The sequence below is a fragment of the Lactuca saligna genome, chromosome 8 (assembly GCF_052625555.1).
Source record: "Lactuca saligna cultivar CGN05327 chromosome 8, ASM5262555v1, whole genome shotgun sequence".
NCBI lineage: Eukaryota > Viridiplantae > Streptophyta > Magnoliopsida > Asterales > Asteraceae > Lactuca > Lactuca saligna.
This window is the reverse complement of record NC_136424.1, coordinates 264,992,465-265,016,509: the sequence shown is the minus strand read 5'-3', so window position 1 is coordinate 265,016,509 and position 24,045 is coordinate 264,992,465. Positions and strand designations below refer to the sequence as shown.

At 30.0% G+C, this 24,045-nt stretch overlaps 2 protein-coding genes and 1 long non-coding RNA gene across 3 annotated transcripts; all 3 read right to left on the bottom strand.

Moving 5' to 3' along the window:
- Positions 1-5,606: 5,606 nt before the first annotated feature.
- On the bottom strand, positions 5,607-6,896 carry LOC145010646 (uncharacterized). The gene has a single exon (XM_078969163.1). The coding sequence runs from the start codon at positions 6,894-6,896 to the stop codon at positions 5,607-5,609; it is 1,290 nt and encodes a 429-aa protein (XP_078825289.1).
- A 417-nt stretch (positions 6,897-7,313) lies between these two features.
- LOC145010645 (uncharacterized) lies at positions 7,314-9,247 on the bottom strand. The gene is made up of 2 exons (XM_078969161.1): positions 8,455-9,247; positions 7,314-8,338 (listed from the first exon to the last, which is right to left on the bottom strand). Exons 1-2 carry the CDS (start codon positions 9,245-9,247, stop codon positions 7,314-7,316), a joined length of 1,818 nt encoding a protein of 605 aa, XP_078825287.1.
- Positions 9,248-17,753: 8,506 nt separating this feature from the next.
- Positions 17,754-19,100, bottom strand: LOC145013365 (uncharacterized). Its single transcript, XR_013664947.1, has 3 exons — positions 18,893-19,100; positions 18,034-18,180; positions 17,754-17,945 (listed from the first exon to the last, which is right to left on the bottom strand). It is a non-coding gene; the product is annotated as an uncharacterized LOC145013365 (long non-coding RNA).
- Between the last annotated feature and the right edge of the window lie 4,945 nt (positions 19,101-24,045).

The window sequence follows — 24,045 nt, the reverse complement described above, 5'->3', positions numbered from 1 at the left end:
ATCTTGGAGGCTAAGGAAAGGGTTTGGGAAACCCTAGCAAAAATCGCTAACTAGGGTTTTGCAACCCTAATTGCGAAAATTACCTAGCCTTCAGGGTTTATTAGCCATAAACCATAATATGTTAAGTTCATACATTTGAATAAAAGCTAATTGAAAACAAAAACCATTGGCTCTGATACCACTGTTGGGTTTTATACAAACAATCATATGTGTGCATGCAACCCTAGAATTGGATCTATGTTTTACTATTAGTTACACAACATTATGAACACATAATAAAACCCTAATGAGTCATACTATTTTCAAAATTCACCAAGAAGATTAGAATACATACCTTTTGTTGTTATATAGTAATAACAACTCAAATCCTCCTTGTAATGGCTTTAGAAAGCTTAGAGTCACAAGTGTTACTCCTCTAATGGCTCACAAACACCAAGAGCAAGAGGATGAAGAATGATAAGAGAGGAGGCACCCAAAAACGTGTGGAAACCCTAAGGAAACTCTTAGCCACGTTTTTTGTGCTCTAGGGATCCTTAAATAGTGAGGCTATTAGAGTTATCTAACAAGGAAACCCTAATTTGACTGCTTAGGCCCTAAGCAACCCAAGGACTCCCTTCTTGGATGCCTTGGACGATTTCTAATGGGTTTCCCCATAGAATTCGTCCATCCCTCTAATATGGTGTCATTAGCCCAATATTCAACTATCATACAATTCACAGTTCTAGTCCCTTAAGTTTAATTAATGTCTTTTAGCTACAAAATTAATTCTTAATTAATTATTGACTAATGTTAATTAACAATTATGATTTCTCCTTTAATATATTATTCTCATAATATATTAATAAATCATAATTAATTCTCTCTCTCCATAATTCATCCTATCAAGTTGCTTTGGTGAAGGCAACCCAAAAGGACCATGCACCATCGGATCAAGTACATACCAAAATAGTTATGAACTTAGACACTAATCCAACACACATAACTTTAGTGTGAAGTTACACGGCCTACCAACTCGTTTGTTGAAGTTGCGTTTGGTTCCCAGAATCTTTCAATAGGGAAAGCATTTAGTATGGGATCTAGCCTTCACATTATGACCTTAATAAATCAAATATGTTTTAAGGTAATTAGTACGTCAGTATGTTAATTCATAAGACAACTGAGTACTTATATTTTCCCATTACTTTCATAAAGTGACAGTTCCACTTGAAAGTTAATGCAAACTATTTTCGAGTCAAGATAGTTATAAACTAGGAAAACCTTAAATTTTACAAATGACAATCATAACAGTCATGTCTAGTACATTCAGTAGAAAGGGACCATAATGCTAACCTTATGATTCCTTAATGTATACATCAAGAGATGTATATCAATAATATCTGATAGGTAATAGGATGTGTGCTTTCTGCTTCATTTCCTATTCCTTGTTTGGTTGTGGGCTTAGCCCAGCCTATTATCCATTAGATATTAATTATATATATGTTTTGTATACATTAAGTCATCATAAGAGGTACCAGGTATGCGTTAGGTCATAGGATACTAATTCAATACACAGTTTTCTAGTACAAAACATACTTTTCAAAGCAAAACTTTTGATATATAAAACTAGAAACTTACCAGTAAAGGGTTTAATCCATTTCATTAAACCATCATTTTAAAGGACCTTAGGTAGTTAACTCTACAATACCTTAGTTTATACATCACGGTTATATATCATTAGTACCCAATAAATAGTTGGATGTGTGCTTTCAGCCTTACTTCATGTTCCTTGTTTGGTTGTGGGGTTAGGGCATATTCACCCAATTAACTATCTATTTGATATTAGATCATATATAGTCAGTATAAAGTAAGTAATTATAGAAGTAATCACTGTGGTCACTATTTTGTTATAAGAAATAAGGGTTTTCTTAAGGAATATTTTCATTAAATATAAAGGAATTGTTACAATTAAATCCATGAGTAACAAGTGAATACACCAGGGTTATATACCACGACGATCAAACAAACAATGGGATGTCTGTTATCCGCTTTAGGGAAGATGCGCATAATCTATTGTTTGTTTACTCTCAGTCTTATATAACTTGTACCCATTTAGTACTCATAGAAAGGATTGTAGAGTCATTTTTACTTATCTTTCATTAAATTAGGAAATATAGGATTCTTTAGAGGAACAGGCGAACTTTTCTAAATAGAATTTACTACTTACTACATTTTACAACAACTTTCTACAACTTACTTACATCACTAAAAACTTATGAACTCACAAGCTTAATTGCTGATAAACTCTTTCAAATAACTTGTATTCTCAGGAAACTAATAGACAGGTACTCGCGCTGGGAATTCAGAAGATGGAGCTTAGTAGCTTCAAGTCTTGTTTTGTTATTTGATTATGTATTCTTGTTTTGTGAACACACACATTGTAAAAACTTTCTTTCTAATGAAATGGTTGTTCATAACTTTGTTTACTATGATGCATGTCTTATGATACTAAACATGACGTCCTCCACCCCCGAACGTTTCCGCCGTTCCGGTTTTGGGGTGTGACGGAGATTGAGATTGAGTTTATGTATTGGCCAAAAAAACACAAACACGCATACAAATTATGTGAATTCACAAATAACACGTACCTGTTGCGGCTTATGTATGCAAAAGACACACACATACAACCAATTAAATTCAAAAAGAACAATGATTTTTTTCTTCTGTAGTAATCGAGCAAAAGAATGAATTTTAGATATTAGGGTTTTGGATGATCGCAGATTTACGGTTTCAAGAATTATAGGACAGGAAGCTTTGGTAATTTATAGTGGATTAGATCACAAAAAATATAGGAAATGTAAGTATGTACTTAGTCAATAAACTGTGATTATTATTTTGACTTTTTCTAATACTGACCAAACTAATATCCAAGATTACTCAATGCTTAAAATGATTGTAAATAGTGCCTAAGGGCTTGTACAATTTAAAATTAAGCATTTGACTAAAAAGTCAAAGATTAGATTTTGAATTTTTAAATTTAAGATAAGATTGATTATGTGTATTCATTTCGAAATTCAAGTTTGATTATTCTTATCCCTTAAATATCGAATGTGAAGCTAATAGAACTCATATAGAAATTGAATTGGTCAAAAATCATATTCTCTCTTATCATGCCTAATGAACCAGTCACAATGTCTTTGATGCTTCTTCATGCTCTCCATCTCATCGGACCCATTCGAACCTCGTTGATGCCCTACCCCATCGCGTTCTTCCCTTCAAACCGTCGAACCTGGGAGACCACATCGGTTTGCAAAGCCAACTGACGAACAATCGTTGTTTCTCCCTCCTATTTGTTTGGCCTCGTTGATCACCGATGATGCTCCCTCTGACAAAATTGCCACCACCGGACCAAGAACCGCCACCATCACTTTCTTATTTCGTCAAATCAGATGAAAACCGGATTAACATCTTTGATTTACCCACAACCGATGCCCATTGGGGCTGCTATATTGCTATTCAATGTAACCTAATAAATTGAACGGAAACAATGAAATAATCCAAGGTTAGTAACGTAGGTGAATCAAGAAAACTTGTCGAACTAAAAGTTTATACATAATCAATTACAAAATCGAAGAGACTGTTGGAACCCAAATGACATCTAAAGTGGAAACCCGTTCCCCCAAACACAAAACCCTTTATGTATCTTCTAATTGGCTCCTCAAGAAGAAGATATAACAAATATGTCCGTTTGAATGGCTCGTGAAGAAAAAGATTGAATAAAGGTGAAGGTGAGGGAAGATGATGGTAACAAATTGCTACCGAAGTAGGAGACTAATACGCATGGGTTTGACGAAGGTTGATATAAGACATTACAAAATGGCGTAGGCGTGTTAATTTTTTTTTTGTGTAAGGATGAGATGACATCATCAAAATGATCATATTGTTGAGATGAATGAATGAAACCTAATAAAGAACCCTGATTTTTGCAAGTGATGTCATTAGGTTTCTGGTTTAATATATATAGAGATAGAGATATGAAATGTATTAATTATGAAGAATATTTTCTATAATTAATGAATTTTAATTTAATTATGATAATATTATCTATAATTAATAGTTCAATTAGTGTTTCTTATGTGTGCCCTTAGAAGACAGGTTAGAAAATCCCTATTACCAAAACTATCTCTATGTAATAGAGATATTGTAGAATTGGTCCCTATGTAATAGCGATATTATTAAAATGGTTCCTATTTAATAAAAATTTATAGTAATGTTCCGGATTTAATAACGAAATTATAAAAATGGTTTCTATATAAGAGAGTATTAAATAAAGAGAAATTAAATTGTATCTTACTTTTTATGCCTACAAATATTTCTACTCATTAACATAATGATACGTGTCATCATTTCACCATTCAATTTAATTTTATTTGATATATTCCTAATATACTATTAATGAGATAGTTAAGTAAATATGAAATGGTAATATATACCATAATTTTAATTGGTATGAGTATTTGTAGGTTTGAAAGGTAAGAAACAATTTAACTTCTCTTAAATAAATGGTGTTGAAAGTATGAGATTAATAAACATGCTGCTACGTAGGAACATTCCTACTAATTACATACAAATTACACACACTAGACATTTTGACCACCTAACCATGTTGGGTCATTTAATATGATTTGATGTTTTGTCAAATAAATTATAATTTACAAGTACTTAAACTGTAGATTCAGTATGTTTAAAATAAACATTTAAACTTAAAACTAATAATAATAATAATAATAATAATAATAATAATAATAATAATAAATTCAAAACTAGATCATTGATATAAAAATCATTAAAAAAATATATTAATCCTTAGAACTAGATAATTAAAAAATTGAAGTCTTAACCCGTTCTACAAAATCTATTAATTAAAAATTGATATATAAAAAGACAGACAAATATCACAAAACCGTATTCATATCTTACCTTACTAGGTTAAAACCCGTGGAACCTACGGGTGCTGTTTTTGAATTGAATTTAAAAATTAATTATTTAATAAAATATTATATCAACAATTCTGATAACTTATAAATTGTAATATTGAATATTTAAATAATTTTTTTATTGGTAATTATTTAATTACTAACTAAATGGGAAGTATTTAATTAGGAATGAAGATTTTTTAAAACTATTTTTTTTTATTCATCATTCTAATTGGACATATGCAGATGATACAATACCAATGTGTGTAATGAAATTAACATAAAATACAACAATACGTAATTATAGAAAAATACAGTAATATGATGGATTAAGTGTGATTTCCTAAAATTGAATAAAACGACGTTACAAAAAAGTTGGCTACAAATTTCGAAAAACTTCCTTATAAACAACATTGGAAGTTTTATTTCTGAGTTTGCCATCTTTATCTAAAATTAATAATTTTAATCCCTCTCTACTCTGAACTCTAGATAAGGCAACATACAATTGTCCATGTGAAAAAACTGGATCTTTCAGAAACAGACCAACCTTTGACAACGATTGTCCTTGACTTTTGTTAATAGTCATTGCAAAACATACAGCCAAAGGAAACTGTTTTCTTGTGAATTTGAAGGGAATCTTTTTTTCTGATGGAGTTAAAGACATTCTTGGAATAAAAGTCTGATTTCCAATATTAGTTCAGTTATTATACGTGCCTCAATAACACGTTTGCCCAATGATAACACCTGTAGTCTTGTGCCATTACATAAGCCGTTTTTCTGATCAATATTTCTCAGTAACATTACTGGAACACCAATTTTTAAAACTAATTTATGATTTGGTAAACCGGATACTTTGAGTCCATTTAATACATCAGGAGAGTATAGATTTGCATCAAATTGATCATGGAGAAATTTGGATTCACATATGCAGTCTGAACTTAAATATTCAACTTGATCTCCTGGAAACTTCTTAAGTAAACGGTCGTTTATTTCCTGGACAACTTCATTTTTTGGAGCAAGTATCGCTCTTTCTTGGAAATAATTTATATCGCTATAGTACTCTAAAATTGAAGGATATACAAACTCAATTAAGGAACCTATAGGATCATGTGAATCATTAATGAGAATATCATCCGGAATATCGATAATCGTTTCACCGTCGTTCGGACCACCAAGTTTTCCTTCTCCTATATCCAACAACCAATTTGCAAAATCTCTTATTTTTCCTATATCTGATTGATCCCTTCCAACAGTTAGCCTCATGTTTTTTGTTAATCTATGGACTTTGCAATGTTCCCATAAATATGAAGAACTCAAAGAAGCATTTACAATGTTCTGTCTACTGCCACCCGGCACAACAGGTAGAATTTGTCTAAAATCTCCTCCAAAGACAATAACTTTCCCTCCAAATGGAATATTTGAGATGGTTGAATTTACGCACCTTAATAAATCCTTCAAAGTTCGATCTAAAGCTTCAAATGCATGCTTATGGACCATAGGTGCTTCATCCCAAATTATCAAAGAGGTTTTCCTTATTAAGCTTGCCAACTCACCGTCTGGATTTATGTTACAAAAAGAATCCTCTGTAAGCTCAAATGGAATTATAAATCGAGAGTGTGCTGTTCTACCACCAGGAAATAATAATGAAGCAATACCACTTGAAGCAACGTTTAATACAATATTTCCTTCAGATCTAATTGCTGCAGATATTGTTTTCCATAAAAAAGTTTTACCCGTTCCACCATACCCGTAAACAAAGAAGACACCTCCTTTATTTTGTTGAATATCACTCTTGATGTTCAGGAAAATGTTCCATTGCTCATTTGTTAATGCAAGAAACATACGATCATGGTCATTCTTTATCACGGGAATGTCGTAATCTAGTTCCTCGGTGATAAGTCGATTGTTTGAAGAAGAAACGGATTCAACATCTGGGTATGGCATGTTTTTGAAGTTTTTGAGAGTAGAGTTGTTTCGAAGTAAAATTTATTGTATTTCGAACAAAGTTAAGTTCTTAAGTTCATCTACTCCGAGAGACAATTCTGCACGAAAATATTAAATAATTAATAAAATACGTGGTTGATATTTAATAATTTCATTACTAATTATTTAATGGGTGTTGAAAAATAAAAATAAATTAATTTTAAAAAATAAGAAAAAATGTAATACCTGCTGACTTAAATCTTCGTCGTTGGCTATATAGAATTCCATCTGCCAAATATTCCCATGTATTTTCCCAAACGATCTCTGGTTTAGACATACTGTTACACATCAACAATGTAGCAAATAAAAAGCGTAGATAAAAACCAGATCTAGAATGACTTGCTTCTTTAATTGCATCAATGTATTCCTTGTCATCATCTAATAGCCCGAGTGCATAACAGGCATCTCTAAAAGAAGATGTGTTTCTCCATTTACCGTGCGAATTTCATCAAATGATGTTGGTCCTTTTACTTTATTTAAAAGAATCCTTAAGAAATATGCTTCACCTAGTTTAGGTGAAACTGAATGAATTCTACCGATGGCTTTTCCTACTTTCCTTCGCTTCCAAAACCGACCATTTAATATCCAAACAAACTTTGTAGGGAATTCAACATATGTGAGTTTCCGTGCTTCACTGTCGATTGCATTACACTCCATCCAAGCTGTGAACTTTGAAGCAGCAACAGAAGGTTTGTCAAGAACATCATCAATATCATCATCTTCGCCATATACAATCTGTTGTTGATTAGGAAGATGAAAAGGTAGTCTAACAATAGAAGGATATCTGCAATGAACATCATATCTAAAAATTCGCCATGATGCTTCACATGCTGATAAATATCTACAATCGTAATATTTAGCTATTTCATCGACCGCATCATTATTTTCACATTCATTGTTGGTTGGTACAACAGCAACTGTAGCTCTATCAGGACCCTTATTTATGTATTTAAACAAATACTTTATAGAAGATCCCTGATTGCACCATTCAATATTAATATGTGCCTGATATCTTTTCAATAGATATTTGTTGTATGGAACAACATTTCTATTATCCAACCTTACACCTGATTTTTCTACAAAATGACCATCGTTTCTTCGCCTATATAACGGAAAACCATTCTGATCAACAGACGAATGATTAATGAATTGTTTTGGAAAGTTTTTAGAGCACTTTTTATCCACCATGCATGGACAATTCATATTTTCAGCTCCACATGGACCATGAATCATAAACTCATTTACAAGTGAATACAATTCAGGATCTTCAATTCTGTCTGGTATCTCTGCTGAAATTATTGGATCGATAAGTTCAACAGTTGGTAGCTTGTTGTCAGAATGCATGAATAGACATATATGACTATGCGGCAAACCTCTTTTTTGAAATTCAATGGTATAAACATCTGTAAAAGAATTTGACAAAAAATAAAAGAGAATGTGATTAGATATCAAAACATATTTAAAATATAATAATAAGATCAATGTTTTATAAAAAAATTAAAAATATAGTTTTAATTACATGCTTGAACTTTGCCGAAAATTTGATTCTCCCTTAAGTCTTTAATGAATGCATCAAGCTTGATCTTAAACAACCTACATAGTATATCAGGTCTGTCTTCTGGTTGAAGTGAAGTATCCTTAAGAAACCTTTTAATCTCAGGCCATTTGGGATTACACGTAAAGGTTATGAAGAAATCAGGATATCCAAACCATTTACATAGTGACATGGCATCCAAATAGTTTTGCAGCATATAGCGTGCACCTCCGGTAAAGGATGAAGGTAATATGACACGTTGGCCGACATTCGAGATATCAGTCGTTCCTTGAGCTTTTTGGTTACGTAAATTTTCATAAGAATCACATCTAAGAACATGTTGTTGCCTACGTATGTAGTACATTCTCTCCGTTTCCATCATAGTATAGGCATCTACCAGAAATTGTTGAAACAACCTTCTTGAATTAAGTATGAGAGAGAACGAATGATCTCTGTCTTGAATCCTATAAGCGAAATATTCTCTCATTGTACATTTCGCACGCTTGCTGTTGGTCGTAAATGACACACCTCTATGAAGAATGTCAACACTATAACCATCATCCCCATATGGAAATAGCAATGGATATTGGAGAGGAAGGTACGAAGGATGCAATTCACTGATACATTGTAGACAACCATTTTTTGTTTGAACGACGATATCCCTCTTTTCGATTGAATCCGAAATGTCACCAATTATTAAAGCAGCAACCTCAGAAGCAGTCGGTAGGTTATATGTTCTTCCATCTTGCTCCCTTCTCCCGATAAGTCGTAATTTCATATCAACTTCTGGATTTTTTTTGAAAAGTATCTCTTACCATTCTATAAGATCTAACCAAGACATTATTTGAATCCAACATCACCTTAATATCTTTAACAATATCACTATCAGTTGATGTTGATTGATCTTTTTCACCACTAAAATAAATAAATTTATACATAATATTAGTAATATATACATTATATATATATATATATATAATAATAGATTATGAATAAGAAGTTTGAGAAAATACCGAAAACATCTTTGTCTATTTGTAATTTCGTTGTCAGTGTCATAAATGTATAACTGAGAGAATTTTGGTTCCGATCCTTTTGCTGGCAAAAGACTTCCAATACTATGATAGACTTCCAATACTATGATAATTTTGACCACCCAATCTGAAAATGTAAGGAGCGTTTCCTCTATTGATTGAAGAGTCAATTTTACCACCCATCGACGTGAAAGAAAACATTGAATTGTAACGTCGAATGTTTTTCATGAAGTGTTTGCTTTTTGAATCCATATTTCGAAACATTCTTTCATAAGTAGGGGGTGCATTCTTTAAGTCTGGAAGTTGAACTTTGCCGTAACCACAACATAATGAATAATCCGTGTTCCCATTTTCTTTACCTCTAATGGATTCATTTCTCCATAACTTTGCACGACATGTTTGACATACAACATCTTGATCACCATGATCCAAATATTCTGTAAAATAAAAGCGTTGAATAAAATATCAATGAATTTTATAATTATATAGAACATAATATCTGAAATGTAAAATGGATTTTATTTTTTCATTACCATTTGAGATACCAACTATACGATTTTCATTGTTCACTTGATGTATATTTTCTACATCTTCTGTCAAATCAATCAATGGGATAGGGGATAAATGTCTTGTCTTCGTTTTTAATTTATGACATCCTGGATTTAACTTGATTGATGATGAAGAAGTTGTTACTGTAGATGCATTTTTTGATGTCATATCATTTGAAAGTACATGGTACTGTCTTTTCTTTGCTAACTTGGAAGTGATATATTTATCGAAACCAATGTTATCTGAATAAAATAAAAATAAAATAGTTAACTAAATAAATAAATATTTACATAATGGATAATAGTATATTTTAAAAACCATAAATAATTACCATTCGTAATGTTAGATAACGGATTTATAACATTTGTAATGTTAGAAAATGGAGTTCTAACATCTGTAGAGGAAGGACAGTATTGTATGGTTGTGTTATGCTTTGCAGGTGTTGTAAATGAATTGACATTTTGAGTTTGACGAACAATGTTGGTTGATTGATCTGCAAATAGAAATAACTTATAAAACTTGTAAATATATGTATTCAACTATATAACAGTAAAAGATGGAATATAAAATACTAATACGGTTATAGTTAATGGTTTTTTTGAAGAGATGCTGTAATGATATACTTGGAACGTTTGATATTGTTTTTATTTTCTTCGATCTTTTATTTTCCAAATATATTTTTCTTTGTCTTCTTTTCTCTTTGGCTTGCATGTGGTACATGTTACTGTTGTTTTCTGCATAAGAAGACATAGGTTAGGAAATGAAATGTGAAATTATGTACATAATATGTTTATATAATACAATTGAAGTTAGTTAGAATTAAATAAATAATGATAATAAAGTAAATGTATTTAAAAAGTTACCTTTATTAATTTGTTTATTAAAATGTTTAACAAAATTTGCAAATATTAATTTACTCTTTTATAATATATTTTAAAAAAAATTAGTAAATTGAAGATTTTAAAAATATGAAACAGTATAAAATAGAAAATATATTTGTTTATATTGTGTAAAAGAGACTTTAAATAAAGATATTAAAGTTAACATGAGTCGGATTGTAGATATGTGTCCGAAAATAAGATTTGAAGTGGAAGATTGTGCTGTAGTTGCAGAAATAACTCCATCAAAAGAAGTCTGAATGTTTGTATACAACGACTCCAATCTTCCATAGACGGTCGTCGAAGATCAGCAGTCAATGACTGTCCTCGATTCCCCCTAAATCGATCGCAATCTACAACGCATGAAAGGCAACCTAAAAAATCATGGAGATCTACGATACCGTGTAATCGTCCGAATTGGTCTCCGTCAAGATTGAAAAATACGATTTGAAGGTAGACTCTCCTTCTTGCTATTCCACAATCAATTATTTCCCTGATGAGCATCATGACTCATCATCCTCATTTCCAACCTAGGGTTTATTCGATTTAAATCTACTGTTTCCCCAATTTCAACCAATCGTGGGTTCGGATGATATCAGGGGTTAAAACCCTAGATCTCCATGGAATCAATGAAGGTAAAATTGTGTGATACACGATAATCGTGATGATTATAAATTGCTTATTGATCTTATGTATCTATTCAAGATTATTTTTTTACAATTAGAAAAACATCTATTCCAGCATATTGATTATTGTTGTAAATTTCAACCATAAATTCATAGAGAAAACAAAGTGATCTAAACTGATAATACTAACCTGACATATGGATATGGAAATCTTGCATGTAGAACTGGAATGAGGATTACAACTTTAATGAAGCAGTTTGATGTAAGCTTAATGAAAAAAAAATCGCAGAAACAATTGAACATTAAGAAGACGAATGAGGTGTTTCAAAATTTTGGATTTCACGTTTTGAGGTAAAGTTATATGCTTGAATATTGGAAAAAGATTACGATTATATGATTTTATTGTTGTTGGATCTTTATTAGATATAATTTTCTTCCTGATTTTTTGGAATTTAAAAGATTACAACTAAAAATTAGTTTAATATTCAAATTTCATCTAAAAAGGGAGTATAGAATATTAGGAAATAGTTGGTTGAATATAGGTTATTTACAGAAGATAAGTAAATATGCTGCAACCATTACAAAAATGTATGAATTAATTTTAGAGAATCAAAGATATAAATTTTGTTTACAATTGGTTATTGATTATTTATTAAAAATAACATATTTATCGTGACAAAAATAATAGTTATTCTCAATAATAGACATAAGTGTTCCATGTTTAAAATAATCAACATAAATATCCTAAATAATAAACAATAAGAACACAACACATAGAAGTTGCTTTCTATTAAATGTAATTTTTTAAATCTTGTATCTAGATTACATAAATGGTAACTACATTTTAAAACTTAACTTACATCTTCCACTTTTAAATATAGCAAAACATGAAGAGGTTAAAAAAGAACAGGGTGTCATTTTATGGGTTCCTGTTTATAAAGAAGACATCGATTACAACAGCTTTGTATAAATATAATATAAAAATTAGTTAGACCATTTTTCCAATAATCAAATTGTGCATTATCTTATTTTCAAATTTTTTAATTAACAAAAAATTTAGATTATGTACCGGATAAACATCAGCATTCCTACATCTAAAAACTCACGTCAATCCTAAATAGGCTTACATCACCTACAACGATTGGACATACCAATCGATTGCAGCCGATTACACACACCAAGAACCCTTCGCCCTTTCGCATCGCATTTAATACCCCTCTACTCCTGTTTACAGCTTCGACCTTCTTATAAATCACAAACACATAACATCTACAACCCACATCCAACCAAACTACCCATCGGAAAACCAAAAGCCAAAACCACTCCCACAAAATGAAACCGGCTGAAATGGAAAGCATCATTCATATGCTGATTGGCCAGGCGGAGGAAGAGCTGGACGCTTTGACAAAACTCGAAAACGATTACTACTTCAACCAAGAGATGAAGAACGAAGTGTTGGAGAACATGAGTTGTCGACCAAAGTACACCAACTACCTAGATATGAAGGAAGTCATCAACAAAAGTACGTACGTGGCATCAAAAAGAATCATGGCGATTTACAGTCTAAAGAAGGAAACTGAAACGACCATCCAGGAGCTCAGGAAACTACTCAAAACACTTCCAGATGATGATCAGCCATATATGGAGTGATACAAAACAAAAAAATCTCCAACTCTTTTGTCATCTTATTATCCATGGTCTCTTTAAATCGTTTTCTCTTTTGATACTATGCTTATGAACAGATGCATGGTTAAGCCTTGTATTCACCTTTAAAAAATATAATCTATCGTTTAGGTCTATTTTGTCATTCCATATATAAAACGTAATGCAAACACAGAATAAACCACATGTCAAGCACGTTTATGAAGTTTTATTCTCCTGGAAATTGTCTATTCTGTGTCAGGTACTAAACCGTACCTTTTGCTTTTCAACATAAAGTGATAATTTTGTCACATTAGCAACTCTCTTCAACATAAATATAGATAAGAAAAACCAATTATGTATGTATTCACATTTGCATCTATTTTATCTCCTCAACATAGAGAAAACAACAAACCAAAAAGGTTTCATCCGACCTCCGCATCGCGGGGGCTCCCCCTCTAGTTTATGATATTTAGAGGTTACATAGAAACCAATGAAAGTACATTGTCATTAAAGGAATGTTCCATTAATATTAAACCAAAAAACATTTTAAAGTACAATGGTATAACCATAAGATTTAAATGGTAACAAATGAAAAAAAAGTAGGATTCATCAATATGATGAAAAAAATTATTAAGTAAACAGCCGTTAAAGGGAATGTTCCATTCTAAAAAATTACATAATAATGATTTTTACTGGTTAAAGGGAAACCAATGAAAGTAAAATGTTGTAGTATTGACTATTGAGTAGTTATTTTTTACTTTAAGAAGAATACCAACAAAGTTTTCATTTTTTTTTAATACAAATTAGATAAAGTACAAATTAAGCACCCTCAATCACAATATAATTTCACCTGTAAAAGTATCAAAGTATCAAGCTCAAGATAGCTTTAACATTTGAACAATAATAACCACATATGCAATATCGGCCAAAAATTTAAAATATTAAGAAAAAATTTAAAAAAATTTTACAAGCAAATATAATTAAAAGTTTATAAAATAAAATGAAAAACCTTTTGAACAGATTCGTGAAGAAAAATGCGAAGTCAAGAAGGACTGTGAAATGTGATTTGTTCAATATTGGAGTCAAATGCAGTTCACGTGTAAAAGCAAAAATGTTCGCATTTGTTAATACAAATCAAAATTGGGTTTCGCATATGAGGTTGTATGGATTGGGGTTAAAGATGCGAAGGTGATTATGGTTAATATTCATTTCGTATTTGGTGAGACAAACAACTCAAATGCGAATGAACTAAAAAAAAAATGACTGGAACATGCGAATAAAGAGGGTGAATGAAGAATGTGAATTTTACAGTAGAATGCGAATTGGGGAAGAAAGCTAAGAATTTCGAATTTTTATTATACAAATTGATTGATTTATTTATCTGTCTTAATTGTTAACTGCGATATATCAAATACTTATCAAGTTAGGGGCAATATGGTCTTTACATATATAGCAATATTTTTATTATACAAATTGATTGATTGATTGATTTGTCTTAATTGTTAATTGCGATATATCAAGCAGATGAAGTAAGATCGATTGTTTTGAAATGCGATGTCAAATCTGTTGAAGGGTGTAATGATTATTGTTTTCGAATGGTATGTGTTCGATTGGTTATTGGGTTTGTATACAGGGATCGATTTTAAACGGAGGTTAAAGATTGTGGGAACGAATAACTGTTAAATTCGATGTTTTCTGGAACGAAGCCTTGGTTATTAAATGAATCATACGAAGGATCTGTTATTTGATTTTGGAATTGGGGCGAATAATCGAACGATTTGGAGTTGCGAATTTGATTTTGAAAAGCCAATCAGTTGGGTTCGCATATGAAAACAGATAAGTTTTGATTTTGGATTCGCAATTGGGTTAATTGGGTTATTGATTGAGGGACGATTCGTGAAGAAAAATGCGAAGTCAAGAAGGACTGTGAAATGTGATTTGTTCAATATTGGAGTCAAATGCAGTTCAAAATTGGGTTTCGCATATGAGGTTGTATGGATTGGGGTTAAAGATGTGAAGGTGATTATGGTTAATATTAATTTCGCATTTGGTGAGACAAACAACTCAAATGCGAATGAACTAAAAAAAAATGACTGGAACATGCGAAGAAAGAGGGTGAATGAAGAATGCGAATTTTACAGTAGAATGCGAATTGGGGAAGAAAGCTAAGAATTTCGCATTTTTATTATACAAATTGATTGATTGATTGATTTGTCTTAATTGTTAATTGCGATATATGAAATACTTATCAAGTTAGGGGCAATATATTTTATTTGAGTTATAACCAAAATCAACTAACTTGTCCAATTTAAAACAATAAAAGTATCCAAAAATATTCAAAACCAATAATATTTGACATCCTAAATACCCCAAAATAAAAATCATACCAAGCAATTAAAATATCTTTATAACCAAAACAAATGATCAAAATATATTAAATGTGTCTTATAACCGATAGAAACTCACTTTTCAATTTTTGGAATCAAGAGTGGAGTTTCCTCTGCGGTTGACTTTCTTTTAGCATTAGTTGAACTTAAATCATATCCAGAATCAACATCATAAATTTCTTGGAGGTTACGCTTCAAATCACCTGATATTTTGCAAGGACTTGTTGCGGTTGGCTTATCAACTGTTGAGGGTGTAAAACTTTCGTCTGTTTGTGAGATCACATCCTAATTTTAAAAAAAAAATGTTTGATTCCTAAAAAAATAACTAATATAATTAAAAGTTTATAAAATAAAATGAAAAATCTTTTGAACAGGCTGTACAACATCATCGGATTCCAAAGCAACTTGATTTAAGGAGACAGATTGAATACTCTAAAAAATAAAATGGAAATATGTTAATCGTTATGTACTTTAACATTAAAGAATTGTAAATTTTCAACAATAAAAAATTACATACCATAAGTTCTATTTTACTTTCCAATTCACAAACAATGGACATATCTTCTGTAACTCTGAGAACTGTGTAGATGTTATTATAGTTGTTGACATTGTATTCTGTAATATCTACAACAAAACCAAAATTGCGGTTTTTCAACACGTTAAGTTGCATTGGAAATAGGGCATCACTGTCTCCGGCCTGTAAGATATATTTTAATAAATTAAAAAAAATTAAGTAAATGTTTTCTGATTTTAAAGGTATGAATAATATACCGCATCATGTATCTTTTTCAACTCGTAGGCACTTATATTTAACAACCTCCTTGCTTCCCTATCAAAAAGAGTCAATCCAATGGTTCTAGTACAATCTTGTACGTTAATTGGAATTATATACCTAAAACAAAAAATAATTATGTCATTGTTAGTGTTGTTTTAAGATTGACAAAATTAATAGAAATAAATATGTCTATACTTTATAACTGACTGAAATTCAGATTTTTTGCATTGTGCATTTGTACACTCGACAACCATAGTTTCTGAAATTCCCTCAGGGTTGGTATACGAATGATTGGTTTTGGCAACAGGGATAATTTTTTTTCCACATTTTTTGCATGCTTCATAATACCATGGTAGATTCTACCTTATATTAACAATGGAAGCAACTAATAAAAACTTCATTTCCTGTATCATATCAAATGTAAAAATTATTAAAATAAATTATGCAAAAATAAAATGTAAAACATATAAAATAATGCAATATACCTTAATTGGTTCGGTGATCTCACAGATTGTTTTTAATGGAAAATTGCCCTTAAAGTCATCTGTATATGAAGAAGAGTAGCTTTGAAGTGTAGTTATGCTTTTTTCAGTTATACCGAAATTGTCATGACATTTCAACCTGTAATGTTTAATTTAGATTCATGAATATTAGGTTTTGTGTTTTTTTTAAGTTAAAATACATTATAAAAAAATAAAAAACAATTGGAAACTAACTTATTTTTAAACTCATTTATTTCATAAATGTCAGAATTTATGAACAATTTCGTTACTTCAAAATGACTTTTAGCTTCACCAAGACCTGTAAAAAATGTATATCCAATTATTAAAATTTATATAAAAACAGTAATTATAAACATCTATATATAAAGACTGAATACAAACCATTCCAAATGTTTAGCTTCAAAAACTGCATCACAATAACAACAAAATTAACAGTCGGGTTATTTTTTAGGTATTCTGAAATTTGATATGCTTGACTTCCAAAAATAGTAACCTTCAGATGTACAGAACTAAATAAACCATAAAATAGTATATTAATATTAATTTGTGATTAATTAAAGATAATAAATAATAAATAAATAATACAATATAATCTCACTCTAGGTTGCTAAGAGTGACTTTTATATAATGCTTAGATGGTACTGGATTTGAAGTTTCAAGAGGCCTAAATGACACGATATGTCCAATAACATCTACACAACAGATACCACAAAAAAATAAAAGTTTAGGATTAAATTCGTAATATTTAAATAATAAAATGTATAACCAAAAAAACAAATGATAAAAAATGATTTTATTAATATTTTATGACTAACCAAAGAATGTGTCTTTTGGGCATGTTTGTTCTATGATAGAATTAAAGTCAACAAACATAAATTCATTAACCGGACCCGAGAAATCATCACATTTTTTTAGGATGCTTTTCCAATCCAAAGTTAAGGTCTGTTTATGACCTGTATAACTAAAACCATTAGTAACAGCAGCCATATTGGGTTTTATAACTATATAACTTTCATCTTCCTTTAAAAGATGACGAAATCTGGAGAAATTCTGATTGAAGACACGAGCTTGGTATTGTGTACCCTGTTTAAAAAAAAATTAAAAATTATTATGTTCATGAAACATGTCTAATATTGAATGATGAATAAAAAATATATCAAATACAACAAACCTCCTCATCCATGATGATCATTTCAATGGAACAAACTTTATTATTTCTGACAAAGTTCCAAATTTTAAGCACCCGAACCTTGATATGCGATTTTTCATCTATCTGGTCAATGTTATTTAGGTAAACCTTATTTCCTATTTCCATTTTCTGCAATAAATTTAATCATTATAGAATTGTAAGGAAAATTAGCAACCTTTTAAAATGTACAGAACATCCTAACCAATAAGTAAAACAGAAAAATTATAAATCAACACATGACAATAACAACTGACTTAATGTACTCATAAATTTTTAAATTGAATAATTCATTTTATAATAAAATGGAATACAAACAAAAACAAATAATTCATATGAAATAATGTTTTAGATTGAATAAAAGTTTATATAATAAGATGGAACACAAATATATAATAAACATGAAAACGACAATTATACCGAAAATGCCCCTGCAACATACTAACACTAACAGATAACATAACAATGAGTAAAACAGAAAAATTAAAAATCAACACATGACAATAACAACTGACTTAATGTACTCATAAATTTTAAAATTCTAAATTTTTTTGAGATTGTATTTAGATAAAAACAAACAAATTTTAAAATTTCATACCATAAAAAAAAGTTACTGTGCACATCTGAAAAAGACTATTTTTAATTTTTTTTAAAGAAAATGAACTTGTAATGTTCATTAGTTTTTCGTCTTTTAAACTGAAAAGGTAGAAGAAATAGACGATTAAGAAGAATTACAAAAAATAAGAAGAATAGAAATCATACAATGAGAACGTGATAAATACAGATAAATAAGAACATGGAGGAAATAGAAATATTGGTAATTTTGATTTTTGAATACACTAACCTGATATTTAATTCTTGAAGCGTTGCAGAATAACAAAGAATGAAGAAGAATACGTTTGCTGTGGTTTCTATGGAGCAGAATTGTTATGGAGCAGAATGGTAAAAACAAAATAACCGTATAAATGATATTTACGTTTGCTGAAAAATACTGCAGATTTTTAGGGATTTAATGATTGCAATATATTGAATTTGCAATCAAAATAAACAAACTTTCAAATTTAATCGTGATTTTCGAATCTGATTATTCATTAACATATTTTTTCAAATTATTTCCATAATCTTTATTCATTTAAAATTAATGCATGAATATTTTGAATGCAGTTGACAGCTAAAATTTCCTGATATATTGCACCAGTTTGAACTTTTATTCAATTTTCGGATTCAATGACATTTACGTAAATATAGAAGAAAAAATGAGCGGGAAAACTCTATTTTGGGGGCTGGGAGAATGGCACGTGGCCAAGTTCTACTTATTTATTAGAATTAGGATTAAAGACACGCGTAAAACAGAATATTCCATTTGGTATGTATGTATGTATGGCTATCTCTTACTAAGGACATGTAGCACCATTCCTTGCATTTGTTCAAATTTGTCATCTAAGGGAATATCTAATCCAATATCAAATCTCATTATAATTTACTTTAATTTTACACCATTATTCCACCAAAATTGTGTAAATGTATAGTTTAATATAAAATTGGATATTATCTATCCTAACAAATGAAAATCATTTTGATACATGTTATTTTCTCAAGACTTTTTTCATATGTCATTATGTGAGATTTTTAAATTATTTAAATTTCATATTCTATTATGTTGTATGTTATTTTTTATTAATAAAAAATTAATCATTTCCACTAATTAATACCTCTATTTTATACATAAAGTATTCCTTGTATTAAATAAGTAAATCAATAGTATAATTATTGTAACTTATATTATTTAAATTAAAATATTTTTCTTCATGAAATGAGTATAATAGTAAATAGTTTTTGTTTTTTCTAACACTAAGGGGGTGTTTGGCTTAGCTTTTCAAATCCAAAAATCCTTTTTGAAAAAGAAAAAAAATAAAAATATGTTTGGCAAACTTGTTTTGAAAGTTACTTTTGCAGTTTTTATATAAGGAAAATCAACTTTTTGGAAAAGTCAAGAAATTCTGACTTTTTGTAACTTTTCCAAAAATGACTTTTGGGTGTTTAAAAACTAAACCAAACACCCCCTAAAAACATTTATTACAATTTTTTTGTTACATGAATTAAAATAATAAAACGTTATAAAACAATATTATTAAAATTGAAATATAATAATTGTAATGATGAGTTCTAAAAATGTAAATTTGTTGCAGCTTAATTCGCTTTTAATCTTGTTAAACTTTGAGGTGATGCAGTCATAAGTACAAAATTTGTTACTGACATAGTATTACAAGAGTGTATTTTTGTTAAGTATTTTATCCATCTATAATATATATATATATATATATATATATATATATATATATATATATATATATATATATATATATATATATATATATAATTCAATTACAAACAAAGAAAAAAGATATGAATTTGCACTTTAGGATGAGGTCATTTAAATATGCATTCTCATATATTATTTTTATATAGCTACACATTTGAATTTATAATATTTTCATATTACTAATAGAACTTTTAAAATTTTATAACATTTTTTCATTATAGTTTTATTACATCAATTATTATTTGTTTTAAAGATACAAATACAATATTCAAACGACCCTAAAGACAGAAGAAAATTAATATATAAATTATATTTGGATAAAAGAAAATATAATGTTATGTCCACTATGTTAATTGGTAATTGTTTATCTCCAAGACAATTTATTTTGATTCTCAAAAAAAAAATTTATATCTTAATATTATTTTATATCTTATCACTTTTTATGACATTTTCTTATTAGTTATTGTTACTATTAAATATCATAGGTTGTCGGCGACAGAATTATAATATATTACGTGGATATCAACATACAAGTTTTCAATCTATTTTCAATTTTAATACCTACAAATCTATTATCTAACGATGCTAAAGACAAAAGAAAAATTAGAATATTATATATTTGGATAAAAAAAAGATCCAATTATATGTCCTCGAACGGTATTTCTTTTTCTATAGTGTAATTTATTTGATTTTTTTCTTTTATATTTTTGATGTTACAAATTGATGTTAGTTTATTGATTAATTACTTCTATGTACACCTTTTGCGATATAACCAACGCATATTTGTGTTAACTATTGCTATTATTACAGCCCTTATGGCAATGGAGATTCGTCTGCAATGACTCCAGGACATGAGGCAAAACTTCATGTTTGCAGCGGAGGATTAGTCAGTGCGCGAACGTTGTCCCGAAAACCATTGTTAGGGAAGTTCCATTTCCAAAAAACTATTGTTATTATTACATACCTAATGATTGTCATGATCATCATTCATTTGAATCTTTTTCCAATTTTTATCTAATGGTTAACATACGCATTTCCAATTTAATTCTACACATTTCCAATTTAATGTTGAATTTAATCTGAAAAGTATATTATTTTTAATAAATTCATGTAGTATACCAACTTTTATTTTTAATAAACACGTATAATACGTGGATCTCACACATAGTACTTTTTAAATATAAAATTGTCTTTCAAGTTTAAGTTTATATATTTATAATTAAATTACTTGTATAGTTCTATTTAAGATATGATATACATTAAATTGATATTAGTTAGTCATATATATTCGATTTAACCTTTAGGTTTTGAATCGGTTCTGTTATTAAAAGAATAACATATAACTTTTACACATTTCAAAAATTAATTCATTACTTTTTTTTATAATTTACAATTTAAAAGAATAACATATAACTTCATAAAAGAGGGATAAAAAAAAAGAATAAAAAATGTCAAATCATAGAGGAGGGGATAAAAAAGAAGAAGAGGGGGGCTGTTTACCTGTTCCCTTTTGAATCATATCAAAATTCAAATACTTACGTGTTAGATGTAATATCTATTTGACCGCACATAGTGCTTGAGGGAAGCCGTGCAGGACCCTTTCCCATTCACCGGAACACCACATTGGGACTACGTGAACAGTGGTGCGGGGAAGAGGTGGGAGAGGGGTTGCCGTAGTCTCTTTTTTCCACCTATTGGCCGGCGATTTTTTGTTTTTTGTATTTTTTTTTTTTCATTCTTACTATTAAAAACAATAATATATAGAAATTAATTTTTTTTAACTCAACAACTAGATATAGGAAATTGAGTTTTTAATTTTTTTTTTTAACCTCTACAACATCTATAAATACTCACACTTTAACCTACAAACCCACACACTTTATGTAATTTTTATTTGAATTAATGAAGTTGTTTTCATTTTTAATTAATTTTATGTTTATTACTCATTTAAAAAAATTATAAATCATAAAAATCAATTACTTTTATTTAAAAAAATAATAATAAATAAAAGGTAAAGAAAGCTTCCCACACACCGTGATTTTTGACGAGAAACAAAAGAGTAGAAAAAATAAATGACGTGGCAAGCAAAAAGTGAATGAAGCTTCCTGTTCGGAACCCTCCGACCTTACTTGTTAAAGCTTTCAAATACTAAATTTTTCAAAAAGACTAAACTGCACAAACGGTTACTGTGGTTTGTCGAAAATTGTCACTTTGGTCCAAAAAGGTTTGGACTAGCACCAGTGGTCAAAAAGTTTGATTTTGTTGCGAGTTTGGTCCAAATTACTTTGAATTTTTTTAAAATGATAGATTTGCCCTTTTTTAATTTCATTTTCTATTTTTTTAATTTTGTTATATTTTTTTATTTAAATTTAAAAAACGAAATTTATTTTCAATCGTCCCTCCTGTAAACAACACTTCTCTCTCTCTCTCTCTCTCTCTCTCTCTCTCTCTCTCTCTCTCTCTCTCTCTCTCTCTCTCTCTCTCTCTCTCTCTCTCTCTCTCGTTGGAGCACCTCTAATCTTAACCCTCACCGAGTCAGAGGATTAGATGAAAGGCTGCGAGAGGCAATATGTTTGCTTCTGATGGTGGTATCCCACAAACTGGCTTCCAGATCTGGACGGAGGAAAATCTGGGCGGAGCAGGATCTTAATCGTCGCCACCAGATCTATCGATTCAAGCTTTGTAAGGATGCATTTCAGATTTTCGGAGGTGGATTCATCTAGAAACCCTCAAGATCGACGAAGTTCCTGATCTATAAACGTCGTTGTCTTCACAAATCGACAACATCCTTCTTCTTCATTCAAAACCTTAATCCATATGAGATAAGGTGGCGGCGCTAGTGTTTCAGAAGTTGGTGATGGTTTTTGTCAAAAATCGGGGTTATGGATATGGTTTCCGGTGGAGAAGACGAACAAAGAAAGTGACAAAAGGGTCTACGATGGTGGGGATTGATTAGGATTTGTTGTAGGTGATGGTGACTTTCAGATTTGTTGGAGGTTGTTGGTGACAGAGACGATGGGGGCTCAAGGTGGGGCTGAAGGAGGTGGGATCAACAACGAAAATGGTGGTGGCGTCGACAATGAGTTTGGATGACTGTGTTTCTATCGGTAACACCAGTTTCCGGCGATGGCACCGGTTTCTGGGTTTTATGAAGTGTTCTTTAGAGCTATGAAGAACAAACAAAAAGAGTGAGAAATATTGGGGAAGAAGAAGAAGAAGAAGAAGAAGAAGAGAGAGAGAGAGAGAGAGAGAGAGAGAGAGAGAGATTTATTTTTATTTTCTTGTTTTTTTAGAGAGAGATAGAGAGATTTATTTTATTTTTATTTTATTGTTTTTTTTTAATCTGAAAATAAGAAAAACAAATAAGAAAAAAGATAAAATATATTAGCAGGGGCAGATCCATCATTTTGAAAAAAATCAGAACAGATTGGACTAAAGACGCAACAAAATGAAAGTTTTGGATCACTGATGCTAGTCCAAACTTTTTTGGATCAAAGTATCAATTTTTGACATACCACAGGGACCATTTGTGCAGTTTTGTCTTTCAAAAAATAAAAAAAAAATAAAAAAAAAAAAACTTAAATTTATCAATCTATGTATATGCCCAATTAGTTCCATGTTGATATATTATATTTGCAAAAACAAGTTTCAAGAGCATGAATCTCTAGAGCACA

Coding starts and splice junctions, on each gene's coding strand:
- LOC145010646 (XM_078969163.1), bottom strand. CDS start 6,896: ATGCCATACCCAGATGTTGAATCCGTTTCTTCTTCAAACAATCGACTT.
- LOC145010645 (XM_078969161.1), bottom strand. CDS start 9,247: ATGAAATTACGACTTATCGGGAGAAGGGAGCAAGATGGAAGAACATAT. Junction 8,339..8,454: donor TTTCGGCAAAGTTCAAGCAT/GTAATTAAAACT, acceptor ATTCTTTTACAG/ATGTTTATACCATTGAATTT.